General features: G+C 46.0%; 1 protein-coding gene and 1 long non-coding RNA gene across 3 annotated transcripts in view; one reads left to right on the top strand and one right to left on the bottom strand.

Moving 5' to 3' along the window:
• LOC113593317 (uncharacterized) overlaps window positions 1–5,991 on the bottom strand; it is a 44,566-nt gene extending 38,575 nt beyond the window's left edge. The window contains exon 1 of one of the 2 annotated variants that reach the window (XR_008293776.1): window positions 2,803–5,991. This is a non-coding gene — a long non-coding RNA (uncharacterized LOC113593317). The remainder of the gene's footprint in view (window positions 1–2,802) is intronic. The other variant, XR_003413417.2, reaches the window with a different exon arrangement.
• A 2,674-nt stretch (window positions 5,992–8,665) lies between these two features.
• On the top strand, window positions 8,666–10,191 carry LOC106973005 (vomeronasal type-1 receptor 4). The gene has a single exon (XM_053210984.1). It carries the CDS (start codon window positions 8,961–8,963, stop codon window positions 9,909–9,911), a length of 951 nt encoding a protein of 316 aa, XP_053066959.1. The 5' UTR covers window positions 8,666–8,960; the 3' UTR covers window positions 9,912–10,191.
• The last annotated feature ends 2,295 nt before the right edge of the window (window positions 10,192–12,486 follow it).

Here is a 12,486-nt window from a genome sequence, read left to right as displayed (position 1 = left end):
AGATGGCCAACAGACACATGAAAAGATGCTCAACATCACTCATCATCAGGGAAATACAAATCAAAACCACACTGAGATACCACCTCACGCCAGTCAGAGTGGCTAAAATGAACAAATCAGGAGACTACAGATTCTGGAGAGGATGTGGAGAAATGGGAACCCTCTTGCACTGCTGGTGGGAATGCAAACTGGTGCAGCCACTCTGGAAAACAGTGTGGAGGTTCGTCAAAAAATTAAAACTAGAACTACCCTACAAGCCAGCAATAGCACTACTAGGAATTTATCCAAAGGATGCAGGAGTGCTGATTCATAGGGGCACATGTACCCCAATGTTTATAGCAGTGCTTTCAACAGTAGTCAAATTATGGAAAGAGCCTAAATGTCCATCAACTGATGAATGGATAAAGATGTGGTTTATATATACAATGGAATACTACTTGGCAATGAGAAAGAATGAAACCCTGCCATTTGCAGCAATGTGGATGGAACTGGAGAGTATTATGCTAAGTGAAATAAGTCAATCAGAGAAAGACATATATCACATGTTTTCACTCATATATGAAATTTGAGAAACTTAACAGAAGACCATGGGAGAAGGGAAGGGGAAAAAACAGTTTCAAATGGAGAGGGAGGGAAACCATAAGAGACTCTTAAATACAGAGAACAAACTGAGGGTGGATGGGGGGTAGGGGAGAGGGGAAAATGGGTGATGGGCATTGAGCAGGTCATTTGTTGGGATGAGCACTGGGTGTTGTATGTAAGCGATGAACCATGGGAATCTACCCTAAAACCAAGAGCACACTGTATAACATTGTCTGTTAGTCAACTTGACAAATTATATTAAAAACAAAACAATTTCACACTGGAATTTCCAGCTGCAATTCAACCTCACAGGTTTCATCCTTTCTTCCACAAATTCCACGCTTCTATCTTCCTCCCCCCCGAGAATGAGAAGTTTACAGAAGAAAAATCATCAGACTTTTGGACTATTGTTTCTCAACCCTGGCACTACTGACCTTTGACCCAGATACTTCTCTGTGGTGGAGCTGGCCTGCCCAGAGTAGGATGTTTACCCAGTATCTCTAATTGCACTCCCTATGTGGCAAAGCAACCTAGGCCTCACTCGTGCCAAGAAATAAAGATCACTGAATATGGCCAAATGATCACAGACAGAGGAGGAGGGGGCCAAATTGTCCCTAGTCAAGAATCAATGTTGTATAATGCTAAACGTCTCTATAAATCACTTAATGAAAACTTTTGGAAAAGGACCATTAAATTGTGCTATTCTGACAATCTAAATATTCAACCTACCTTATTCTTAGAGGGATGATTTAACTACAATGCTTTGTAGAGAATGAACACATTACCATATGTAACATTTGAAAGAGGTAGAATGTAATTAAAAGTATCTGAGAACAAAAATGATTATACTTTTAAACTTGCTCTTAACCGATACGCTTTATTAACACGAGAAACTATCACTAAAATGAGGAAAAAACTGCCTGTGGTCCTATAGCCCAGTGAAATCAACGCTTAACCGTTTGTTGTGAATATATAACAGCTTAGGATACATATATTGCACTCAAAAGGTGACAATAAGCTGACACTCTCTAAAGGCTGTGTTATAACCGCTTTTATTTATACGGGTTAAAGATATCTTTGTATGTCATCGAATATACATTTCAGGTAACAGTTCCAAGCGTTTCAGTCCCTTACACACATACTTCAAACATCTATCGTTGCCCGTTTAAAATACTTCCACTTGTTCGTGTTCAAACAAATCTGGGATGAAACTACCTTCACGTGTGCGCTGCGAGAGTCTCTGAGACAAATCCGACCGTGAGAAGAATCGGCGGGCAACGTGGAGTGCAATTTTCAAGACTTAGGCCGGGACATCGCGCCACTCCTCCAGCAGCACGCGGGTCCAGGTGAAGACACGAGTCAAGCGAGGTGGCCGCGGGGAGGCCCTGGAGGTCCGGCCTCTGCACATGGCTGGCAGCTCGGCTCTCCTCCGGCAGCGTCTGGGCCCGAGCGCTTGCACTTGCCACGTGGATCACGAGTGCTAGAAGCGGCGTGCTCGGTGCTCGGCCCACACTTGCGCCGGCGCCTGGACACCGGGCTGGCTCAGCCCCGCACACAACCAGACCGCAGCTGAGGAGGCCTCCCAACGGTGCTGGTCCTGCTACACGCGCCCCCTCACCCACCTCGCATTATGCCCAAGTCTCCGGCCCATCCTGCCCCCGCCACGCTCAGGACCTCCAGTCCACACCTGATCCCCCAACACCTGGACCCCTCGACCACCCCCACAAGATCATTCCAACCCAAGCTCACTGACCAGGGCTCATATTCCGCTCTACCTGCAGCCACAAACGGAAGCACAAAACCCATCTTGGCACTAACACGCGCTCTCTCCTCTCCAGGTGGGTCCTGGAACTCGCTCATTCCACTCCCTTGCAGCCCAGGACCTCGTGCGTGCGCACCAAAGGGCGAACATCGCAACTCCCCTCAACCCCACCCCCACCCCCACCCGGGAACCCAAATCCTTCCTCCATTCCAACCTAGACGCCCTCGAGGGCAGCACCGGGTACTGGGACCCGTCACCGAAGACACACGGATAAAAGCGCCACCAGACTGTAGTGCGAATCTGTCCCTCTCACGCGACCCTGACACACGCCTGTCGCGGGCAGGCTCCGGGCAGCCGCGAGCCCAGAGCCGAGCTGCCCTCAGCACGCGGTCCCGTCCCTCCCTGGGGCCCGCAAGCACCCCCAGGCCACCGCCAGCCCACACTCCCTGAGAACTAACCTTCCAGGAGGAGAAGCCGCAGCTCTGAGCCAGTTCCTCACCTGGAAGGGCCAAGGGCGTCTGCGGGAGCTCAACGGTCACCTGACCCTGCCGGACATGCGCGCAGGCGCAACGAGGCCGTAGCCACGCCCACACGCCCATCCCAGAGCTCGCGCCTGCGCAGAGGCCGCCCAAGAAGGCCAACCCCCTCCTGGGACCTGCCACGTGCAACTGCGCGCTCCGGCTTCCCTGGACGGTCCTCAGACTTTCCCTCCAGCAGCCCCTCCGTCCCCACGGGAATCACCTGTGCTGGTTCCGTTCCTTCCTCTTCATTTGCTACATGTGAGGAACCCACAGCATCTGTGTTGAGATGGGACGTTAGCGAGTAAGAGGGTCGGGTGTGCTCTGCTTGCTCTCTCTAGTGCTACCGAAAGGGGGATTGGGTGGGGGATGCTGTGGAAACAGAGTTCTGGGGAGAGAAGCAGCAGCACCACCAGAGACTCTGTTGAAAATGCTAATTCATCGGCCGGACCGCAGCTGTATCTCAATCTCTTAGAGTAGGGTTCTTCTGTAGACTCTGTTTCAACAGAAATGCAGGAGATTCACATACACACAATACTTTGAGAGGCAGTGTTTGGCAAAGTGGTTGTCATTGTTGGCTTCCCCTGACGATCACCTGGGAAGTGTTAACAACTATCATATCCTGTGCCCACTTCCTGCTCGTATATAGCCATCCTATCACTGTGTACTCTCTTGGTGGAAGGGTTCAATGAAAGCTCTGGGGTCATTTTTACAAGGTCAATGTTCTCATTCAGGAGAGCTCACCCTCATCACCACAAGGCCCCTTCTCCAAATGCTGGGGATTCGGTTTCACCATGGGATTAAGGGTGGGGGTGGGAGTTGGAAGAATACACATTTAGTCACTTGCACTGCTATAAATACTTAGCAGATATTTAAAAACAAGGCACAAATTTATTTTCATAACAGTTCTTAGATGAAAACCATTTGGGTCTTGGCTGGGTACTCTGATTACAATGTCGCCTTCTAAATCAAGGTGTCAATCAGCTTGGACTTCCTTCTCCAGATCCTATGTAATATTCCACTTCTATCATCTTTTAGGTCGTTAGCACAATTAATTGCCATCTTGTGGTTTCCACATGTGCCCACCTACACTTAGGCTCAAAGACAGCAACAGTCCTTATGCTTCAAATCTCTGATTTCCTCTTGTATCTAATATCTCTGGATTCTCTCTCTCTTTAAGGATCTTGGAATTACTCTGGATCCAGCAGATCATCTAGGATAACATAGGTGCTTAAAGGTAATTTCATTAGTAACCTTAAATCCTCCAAATCCATCTTACTTGGTATCATAACAAAGCCAAGAGAGTCACCCTCCAATTGGACATCTGCCTGTAATTATTATGAAATCAGTGGAAATTGTGTAAAAAAAATTTTTTTAGAATTATCAATACATTCACAACTCTCTCCCCTCTGGTTCCCTTTTCATATGGTTTCTTAGAATGAAAAAACACGGGTGAATTTCTCTCCAATTTTCAGGTATCCTAAAAGCTTAAGTGTTCTTAAAGCTCATATTGTTAAAACAAAGGGTTAGGTCTTAGAAATATCACAATACCTAAAAGAATCTTCATCAGATCAATGTTGGGGCATAAAATGTCCTTGACCCACAACAGTTCTTCAACAGAGATGCAGAGTTTGTGATGAGACAGCTCTTTCCCCCACTTGCAACTCTGGATACCAGTAAAAGCCTCTCCAGCCTGACCGACCAGTCACATCCTGCACCTGATTTCCCAAGGAATGGCTGAGATTTGCTACCCAAAACTGCACCTTCCCTCCTGTACTGTATGCTCTAGTTCGTGACGTGGGGGCACGTTTTAATTGAGCAAGAGTTTTGCCTCCTGAGCTGAAATTAGGAACTAACTATCCATGACACTTGATATTTGCCCGTAAATCGAGAATTAACGAATGGGTGTCAAGCAGTGACCTCCAATCTGCCTTGTGCCACTCGCACCCTCCCAGTTCCCTGGCTCCCCTTCCCCACCGTATGCTCCTCTCCCACCAGGGTCCTCATGCCCCCATCCTGGGAGCCCCAGTTACCTGCTAAACCTCCACACATCCCTCACCTGGACTCAGCCCTAGGAGACTTCTGCATCCCACTCCAACCTCCTTCCCGTCACCTTTTTGACATCTGTCTCTAGGTGACCGCTATTCCAGGGACTCCAGTGCCACCCTCCTTGCCTTCTATCACCCCCAGGACCGGTGAGGTCCCGCCCTTTCTTTGTCTTGCCGAAATTCCACTCCCAATACCAGTATCTCACCCATTTCCTGGGTCCTCTACATCCACACCTTGCGGTGCCCCAGCCTCCACTCCTGCAGGAATCCAATCCGCACCCACATGCATTACTCCATCCCGATCTCCTCTGACCCTTTCTCCTGGATTCCCTCACTGCCCACTACCCTCACTGGCCCCCTGAATGCCCTCTGCCTCTTTTGCCTTGTTCAAGGTCTCCTCCAGGGTTCCTCTCCTCTTCAGACATTCTCTATTGCCTTGGGCCACGCTGCCCTCCTCCAAAGCACACCCGCCCCACACTTTTTCCCTTCATCCTCCCACCATTATTTTCACCACTCCAAGCCACTGTCTTGTGTGTCTCGTACCCACACCGACCATTAGCATCTTCCCTACGAAGTGTCCGTTTCCATTATCCCCTTCCACCCCATGACACTCTGCACCTCTTTTTCCCAAGATCCCAGTGTGCCTCATACCGATCACTTCCCAGCACACTATGTCTCCACGTACCAGCAAACGTGGCAACTCCCCTGTGGCATTGAGCACACGTTTGTCTTTTATCCCTCTACCTTGTTTCTTCTCCTGCGCTATTTTCTTCCCTCCCCCCAGGACCTCTGCACCATGTTGTCTCTATGTTCTTCTTTCCTATGCCCTCTCTCTCACCTGCTCTGTCACACACCCATGCACTGCCACTCCCCCCACACCCCAACATCCCCACCACACATCCGACTTAGAGCGGTGATGCTCAAAGCCATTTTTAAGACTGCATATTGTATATATTCTCCGTATGGGTAGTTTAGGGCTTGAAAGCATTACAAATGACAATAAAGACCTCCAGACAGCCCAGAAGTCTGGAGGTACTCCTCTTTTTCTGCATTTGAACATTTCATCAAGACACACACCCCCACGATGAAAGCGTATGTTGCTTTTATCAAACTGAGTTCGTGTGAAGGTGTGGTGAATATAAATGTCAATGGGGTGAATTTCTAAGTGTTTAGGATGTGCCTGAATACTTGTGAATTTCATTACAGTTGTGAGTACACGAATGACCACGTATGGGTCTAATAGTATGTGAGTATATGTGAGGTTGGGTGGATATACACGTGTGTTTGCGGATGTATGTAAGTGTGTAAACCATTAACGTTTGTGTGCAGTCTGAGTTGCCCATCATTATGGCTCTGACTTGAAAATGGCTAGTAATTGCACAAGGAACTTCAACAGTGGAATTGTCTGCAGGGAAAACCACAGGATCTGTTTCAACTCCTACTTTGTGTTTCTTCTTACCAAAGCAGTAAGTGCTCATTACTGAAAATTCAAGGGGGTGGGGGGGAGGGGAAGCGTACAGAACTGTTGGAGCTCTTTGATCCTCCTGAATTAAGTAACTGAGGATGGGCTCATCCAACATTTATGGGTTGGGAGAAACTTCTGGTTAAGCCATCTGATCCTACTGCTTTAGTCTGTGAGAAGAGACTCTTAGAAACTTCTCTTTCCTCTCTGGGTACTGTCCAGTCTTTAATTCTTATCAATGGGGTCAGTAATGGTAAAACCAATTTTCCTACACAATCTTCAAATTAATTGGCACTGAATCATTCAAACATGTCATATTAACTTTGTGTGAAATGAATCCTATAGTGAGTTATTTACATCATGTTCTTCCTTTTGCTTGTATCTCTGCATATTCTTCCCAAGTATTTTGTCTCATTCTGTTTCTCTACTAATAACCTTACCTGATGGTTCCTTTCAGTGGCCTGAGGATTAGGAAAGTACTAGTTTCTGGGTAGAGGAACCTCTCTGGGAAGTGAAGAACCCAGGGAGATACACATCCTTCCCCACTAATCCCTCACGTGTCAGAACACACTATTTCCTGCTGTGCTTAACAGGAGACACGTCTACCTACAGGGATCGAGAGGGAAAAAAACAAGCCTCCCACAAATAGTCTCCTACAAGGTTCTAACCAGAAAGTCATAATTGTTCATCATAATTAACACATGAGAGAAAAGGTTCAGGAACATCTTCAGCTCCCAAACCTGTATTCCCAGTGCAGCTGTAAATGAAATAATTGCAGTGGTGAGACAGGTGACCTCACAGAATCACAAACCTATATCTCAGGGTCTGGCTGGCCCCTCCCACTGGCTGCTGTGCCCTTCACATGGAGCCCCTCAGGCAGCAGGAAGGACTTGGTGAGGATCCATTTCAGTCTAAGAGGCAGTGTCTGTATCAAGAGTCTGGGTGAGTGATCCTATCAGAAAAGGGTGCTATTCTGTGGATTACCTAATTCACTGTGAAAGCCATGCAGGAATGTGCAGTATTTTTGAGGTTTGAGCTGAGCTAGTTAAGAGGATGTGGGGTCCTAGAACTTCACCTCTCCCTGATGGCTCTTAATTCAGTGAAGTTAAACTTCGCTCAGTGTGATTCCTGGTGTTCAGTGCAAGTAATAATATACACTGATTTTTAAGTCCTTAAGAAATGAATTTTAAAATCTATCTCCTGCTCTAACATTATAGGAATTATAGGCTAAATTTTCAGGGTTACTAGATGTGCATCTCTCACAGCTCCATGGTTGTAGTGAAATGTATGAAGAATTTACAGGAATCTTCTGATCCTGTGCAGAACGTGTATCCAAACGGTAATGTCTTGAATTGAAAGTTTTTCTGTAACCTTGGATGTAGCACACAATCATGGGGACAGTAACTGAGTCCCCGTGGAAGACATCATCATCTGTTGATACAGTGAAACTATACTCATTCTGAAAGTTAGGAAATGAACAGGTAAGGGACAGTTGACACAAAAACGGTGATTTTCAGACAGCAGCTTTCAGGTTCATATCATGTTCTTTCCAGGTGTTTAAAAATTACTCTACCATCAATACAAAAACCGAGTATTTTGAATCCTAAAGTGTGTAAGATACATGCCTTACAGAGGTCATTTTACAGTGATGCGTTTAATATTTCACAAATCTTAGTTCATTGCTAATAGTTTTCCTTAATTCACGTAAGTACTCACTAATAGGTACATAGTGTATCACTCGAAATTAAGGACAACTTAGAGTCTGCCTTACACCATTTTATCATGCATCCGTGTTTCATGTGCCAAAGTTTATGGGATTGTTGTCATACTTCAGCAACTGCAGTGTAATGCCATTACACTTGTGTTCCTCACATAAAAGCACATGAGTCTTTCTGTTGCCATCTTGCATCTACTACATATAACTGCAGGTTCCTGCAGTATGCTATTGCCAGAGCGCATGCACGTTCACCACGGTATTTAAGGCTTACCCATAATTGATATTATCCTGTGGAATAAAGTTTTACAAATTAATGGAAACTTGTTGTGATGAAAATTATACAATACGCCCTACTCTGAAGTTAACCACAAGGTGTCAAATCAGAAGGAGCCATGGATCTGATTCCTGGATGGACACAGCTAACTAGCCGTCTAGCAGACCGTGGGGGCTCAGTGCACTATCACGGTTTCCAGCCCAACCGGTTCCCAGTCCCCACGCAGCCTGAAGGAGCAGATTTGAACAGATCCTTAACCTCTCTGTGTGTCTGTTCTGTTCATCTTTTAATTACAACCACAGTAATGCCGACCTCATAGATGTATGGAGCATGAAGAAGTTCTCACGTGAGTGCCTTCACAGGCGTGACCTTCACAGGAGTGATTTTATATTATAAGGGCTCTTGAAAAGTTCTACATTCAGCCCTCGGAAAGCAACTATGAAAAGAAAACTGTAAGTAGGTGTTTCCAAGTGGCAAGGATTGGAAAGCAGAACATAGTGGATTTCAGCTGACGTGATATATGTGGCCCACACCTCATATTCCCATGCAGGAACTTCTAGCCCCAAAGGCAACTGTCAGTGACTGGGACCAGAGAGAATGGCCAAATGGGATCTGGCCATCGGCCTGATCTTCTTAACACAGACTACCGTTGGAATCCTGGGCAATTTCTCACTTCTTTGTCATTATATCATCCTTTCCTTCACTGAGTACAGGTGGAGGTCCACAGATTTCATTCATAAGCACCTGATTGTAGCCAACTTCTTAGCCCTACTCTGCAAAGGAGTCCCCCAGACCGTGGCAGCATTTGGGCGGAAACATTTCCTCAGTGACATTGGATGCAAACTTCTTTCCCTTCTTCACAGAGTGGGGAGGGGAGTGTCCATTGGTAGCATCTGCATCTTGAGCGTCTACCAGGCCATCACCATCAGCCCTGGGAACTCCAGGTGGGCAGAGCTTAAAGTTAAAGCGCCCAAATACCTTTCCCCCTCTATTTTCCTGTGTTGGGTCCTGCAAATGCTGGTGAATATCATTTTCCCTATATACTTAATGAGAACATTGAGTGATAAGAACATCACAAACAGAAAGGATTTTGGATACTGTTCTTCGGTTCGTCATGACAAAACTAGTGACTCACTGTATGGACTGTTGTTATCATTCCCCGATGTGTTATGTCTGGGGCTCATGCTCTGGGCCAGCAGCTCCATGGTTTTCCTTCTGTACAGGCACAAGAAGCGAGTCCAACATATTCGAAGAACCAATGCTTCTTCTGCATCCTCCCCGGAGTCCAGAGCCACCAAAACCATCCTTCTCCTGGTGAGCACCTTTGTCTATTTTTACACCCTCTCCTCCATTTTTCAAGTTGTTTTGACTGCTTTTGATAATCCCAGCTCGATCCTCATAAATGTCACTGCAGTCATGTCTGTGTGTTTCCCATCTGTCAGTCCATTTCTGCTCATGAGCCACAACTCCAAGGTACCCAAGGTACCCAGGCTCTGGTTTGCCTGGAGCAGGAATATAAGATCTCCTTGTCTTCAGAAAAACATGTAGACTGTATGTACTTCTACAACATACAGTTGCCAATTCACTCACCCCCCTCACAGTCCTAAAAAATTTTTATGAGTTTTTCTCTCTCTCACAAGAGAGGTGCAGCCTGCAGCAGACGGGGGTTTCTGGGGGTCTGATGGTATCTGTGCATTGATGTCTGTGCTGCGTACAGAAATGTGATCGGTGTGCGTCGTGTCGTTGACCTGTGTACTGTATTACTATATCTGTAAAATTTTAAAATACACATCACCAATAAAATCATGAGCTATTGTGAGATTTATGCATAATGCCTTTACATGGTCAAGAAGGAGTTTAAATATATTGACAAAAAGGACTCTGTGATTAGTTTTTCGAATCATGCTGAAATTTCTAGGTTGACACCTAACAAATACTAAGTGTGCACTTCCAAAGAAAGGGGCTCAAATGTATACATGTATTTAAATGTTTTGTCAAGACCTACAGGATCGAAGTAGGGTGTAAGAATAAAGTCAAAAATAAGAATTGAGGTACAAAACTGAAAAATACATTTTATAGAATTGAAAACAAAACAACTTGGCACAGCAATATTCATACCAGGTAACATATACTTCATGGTTTGCCTTTATTATGATTGTCAAAAATGAGGAAACTCTGATAAATGGTCACAGCAAAGAAGAGCCGGAGGAGACATGACCACCAAATATAAAATTTCATCACATACCTGATGTGTTCTCTGTTGACAAGTTAGAGGCCTCAGTCTCAATCAGACAGAGGCCCTGTCTCACGCGCTGTCACCTCTGTGCCAGTAGGGGTGGCTGACCTAACCCACCCAATTCAGAGTCCGGTCTCCCAGTGAAAGGTCACCGGCACCATAGGGCAGGGTCACAGGGCTCAGTCCCTCCATCCAGCAGTGATGGAAAAACCCTTGTTTCTTTGGCTTCCCAGCACGTAAAAGGAAGCCCAGCCCTTCCTGGACTCCTGGAGTATTGGGGACAGCACACATCACTGTGAGTGATGAGTTTGTCATTGCAGCCTCTGGCAAAGGGAGGAGGCCTCCATCTGGAAGCCACACGGTGTACGAATGTGGGGCCACTACAACACAACTACAAGGTGTGATTTTTTTTTTAAAGTAGTGATTAGCTTGTAAGTGAGCGCTCCTCAGAACTAACCCTTAGAAATCCTGAATGTCTTGCTTGATACTCCAATTTGATTTACTCAGATTTACATATTCTTTACCTAATGTCCTTTTTCTGTTTCAAGAACCCACCCAGACACCACATCTCATTCTGTAATCGTGTCTCCTCTGACTCCTCTTTGCTAGGCCATTTTCCCAGATTTTCCTCATTGTTGATCATCTTGACAGACTTGAGTACTAGTCAGGTATCTTGTAGAATGGACCTCAGGATTAATATGGTACTTTCCTCATGATTATCTTGGGCTTCTATATTTTGGAGAAGAGAGCTCAGGGTATAAAGTGCCATTCTCAGGACATCATATCAAGGCTACAGCCCAGCAACATGACTTATCATTGTTCACATCGGCCTACGTCCCCTGGATGAGGTTGTGTGTATGAGGACCCTTGGTGAAACTTACGTGCCCCCTTTCATATTGTACCCGTCGCAAGGAAGTCGTTGTGTGTGGCTGACATTAACGAAAGGGATCTTGTGCTCTGCCTCCTTGAGGACAACGTTTCTTACATAAATTATGTGGAATTCTTCTGAAAAGGTCCTTTTTCTCAATTTATTATTTATTCAGTGATTTCCCAAAAATGAATCAACGTTAAAAAAAATTTTTTTTAAAAAAAGGGGTCGCCTGGGTGGCTCAGTCGATTGACCATCTGACTTTGGCTGAGGTCATGATCTCGGGTTGTGGGTTCGAGCCCCACATCAGGCTCTGTGCTGACAGCTCGGAGCCTGGAGCCTGCTAAGGATTCTGTGTCTCCTTCTCGCTGCCCCTCACCCGCTCATGCTCTGTCTCTGTCTCTCAAAAATGAATAAACATTAAAAAAATATATTTATTCAGTGATTTCCTCTTATCAGTTTCGATTCCTGCACATCTGTTTGATACTGACTTACAACTAATACCGCCTCTTCTGCTCTTGTTTAAATTCAAGGTGTTCTGGGGCGCCTGGGTGGCTCAGTCGGTTAAGTGTCCGACTTCGGCTCAGGTCATGATCTCGCGGTTTGTGGGTTTGAGCCCCGCATCAGGCTCTGTGCTGACAACTCAGAGCTGGAGGCTGCTTCAGATTCTGTGTCTCCCTCTCTCTCTGCCCCTCCCCTGCTCATGCTCTGTGTCTTGGTCTCTAAAAAATAAATAAATGTTAAAAAAAATTTTTTTAAATAAAATAAAATCAAGGTGTTCTAACTTGACCATGAGGAGCTCTTTCGGGTGACTCCCGTGTCCCTCTGACATAGCCCATTTTTAGAAACCGAGTTGTTTAGCATGTGCTGACTTACGGCACCGCAGCTCTGCAGGCTGATTTCATACACGTCCTGTCCTAGTCCAGGCTGCACCGTCTCTCCAGGCAGCCCCTGGCTGCTGCTGTGGGAGAACCGTGTCATGGACCAAGGCATGGACACTAGGTATGCTCACTGCTCCT

The sequence above is a fragment of the Acinonyx jubatus genome, chromosome E2, assembly GCF_027475565.1.
Source record: "Acinonyx jubatus isolate Ajub_Pintada_27869175 chromosome E2, VMU_Ajub_asm_v1.0, whole genome shotgun sequence".
Classification (NCBI taxonomy): domain Eukaryota; kingdom Metazoa; phylum Chordata; class Mammalia; order Carnivora; family Felidae; genus Acinonyx; species Acinonyx jubatus.
Note: the sequence above shows the minus strand (reverse complement) of the source record. Positions and strands in the feature narration are given on the sequence as shown.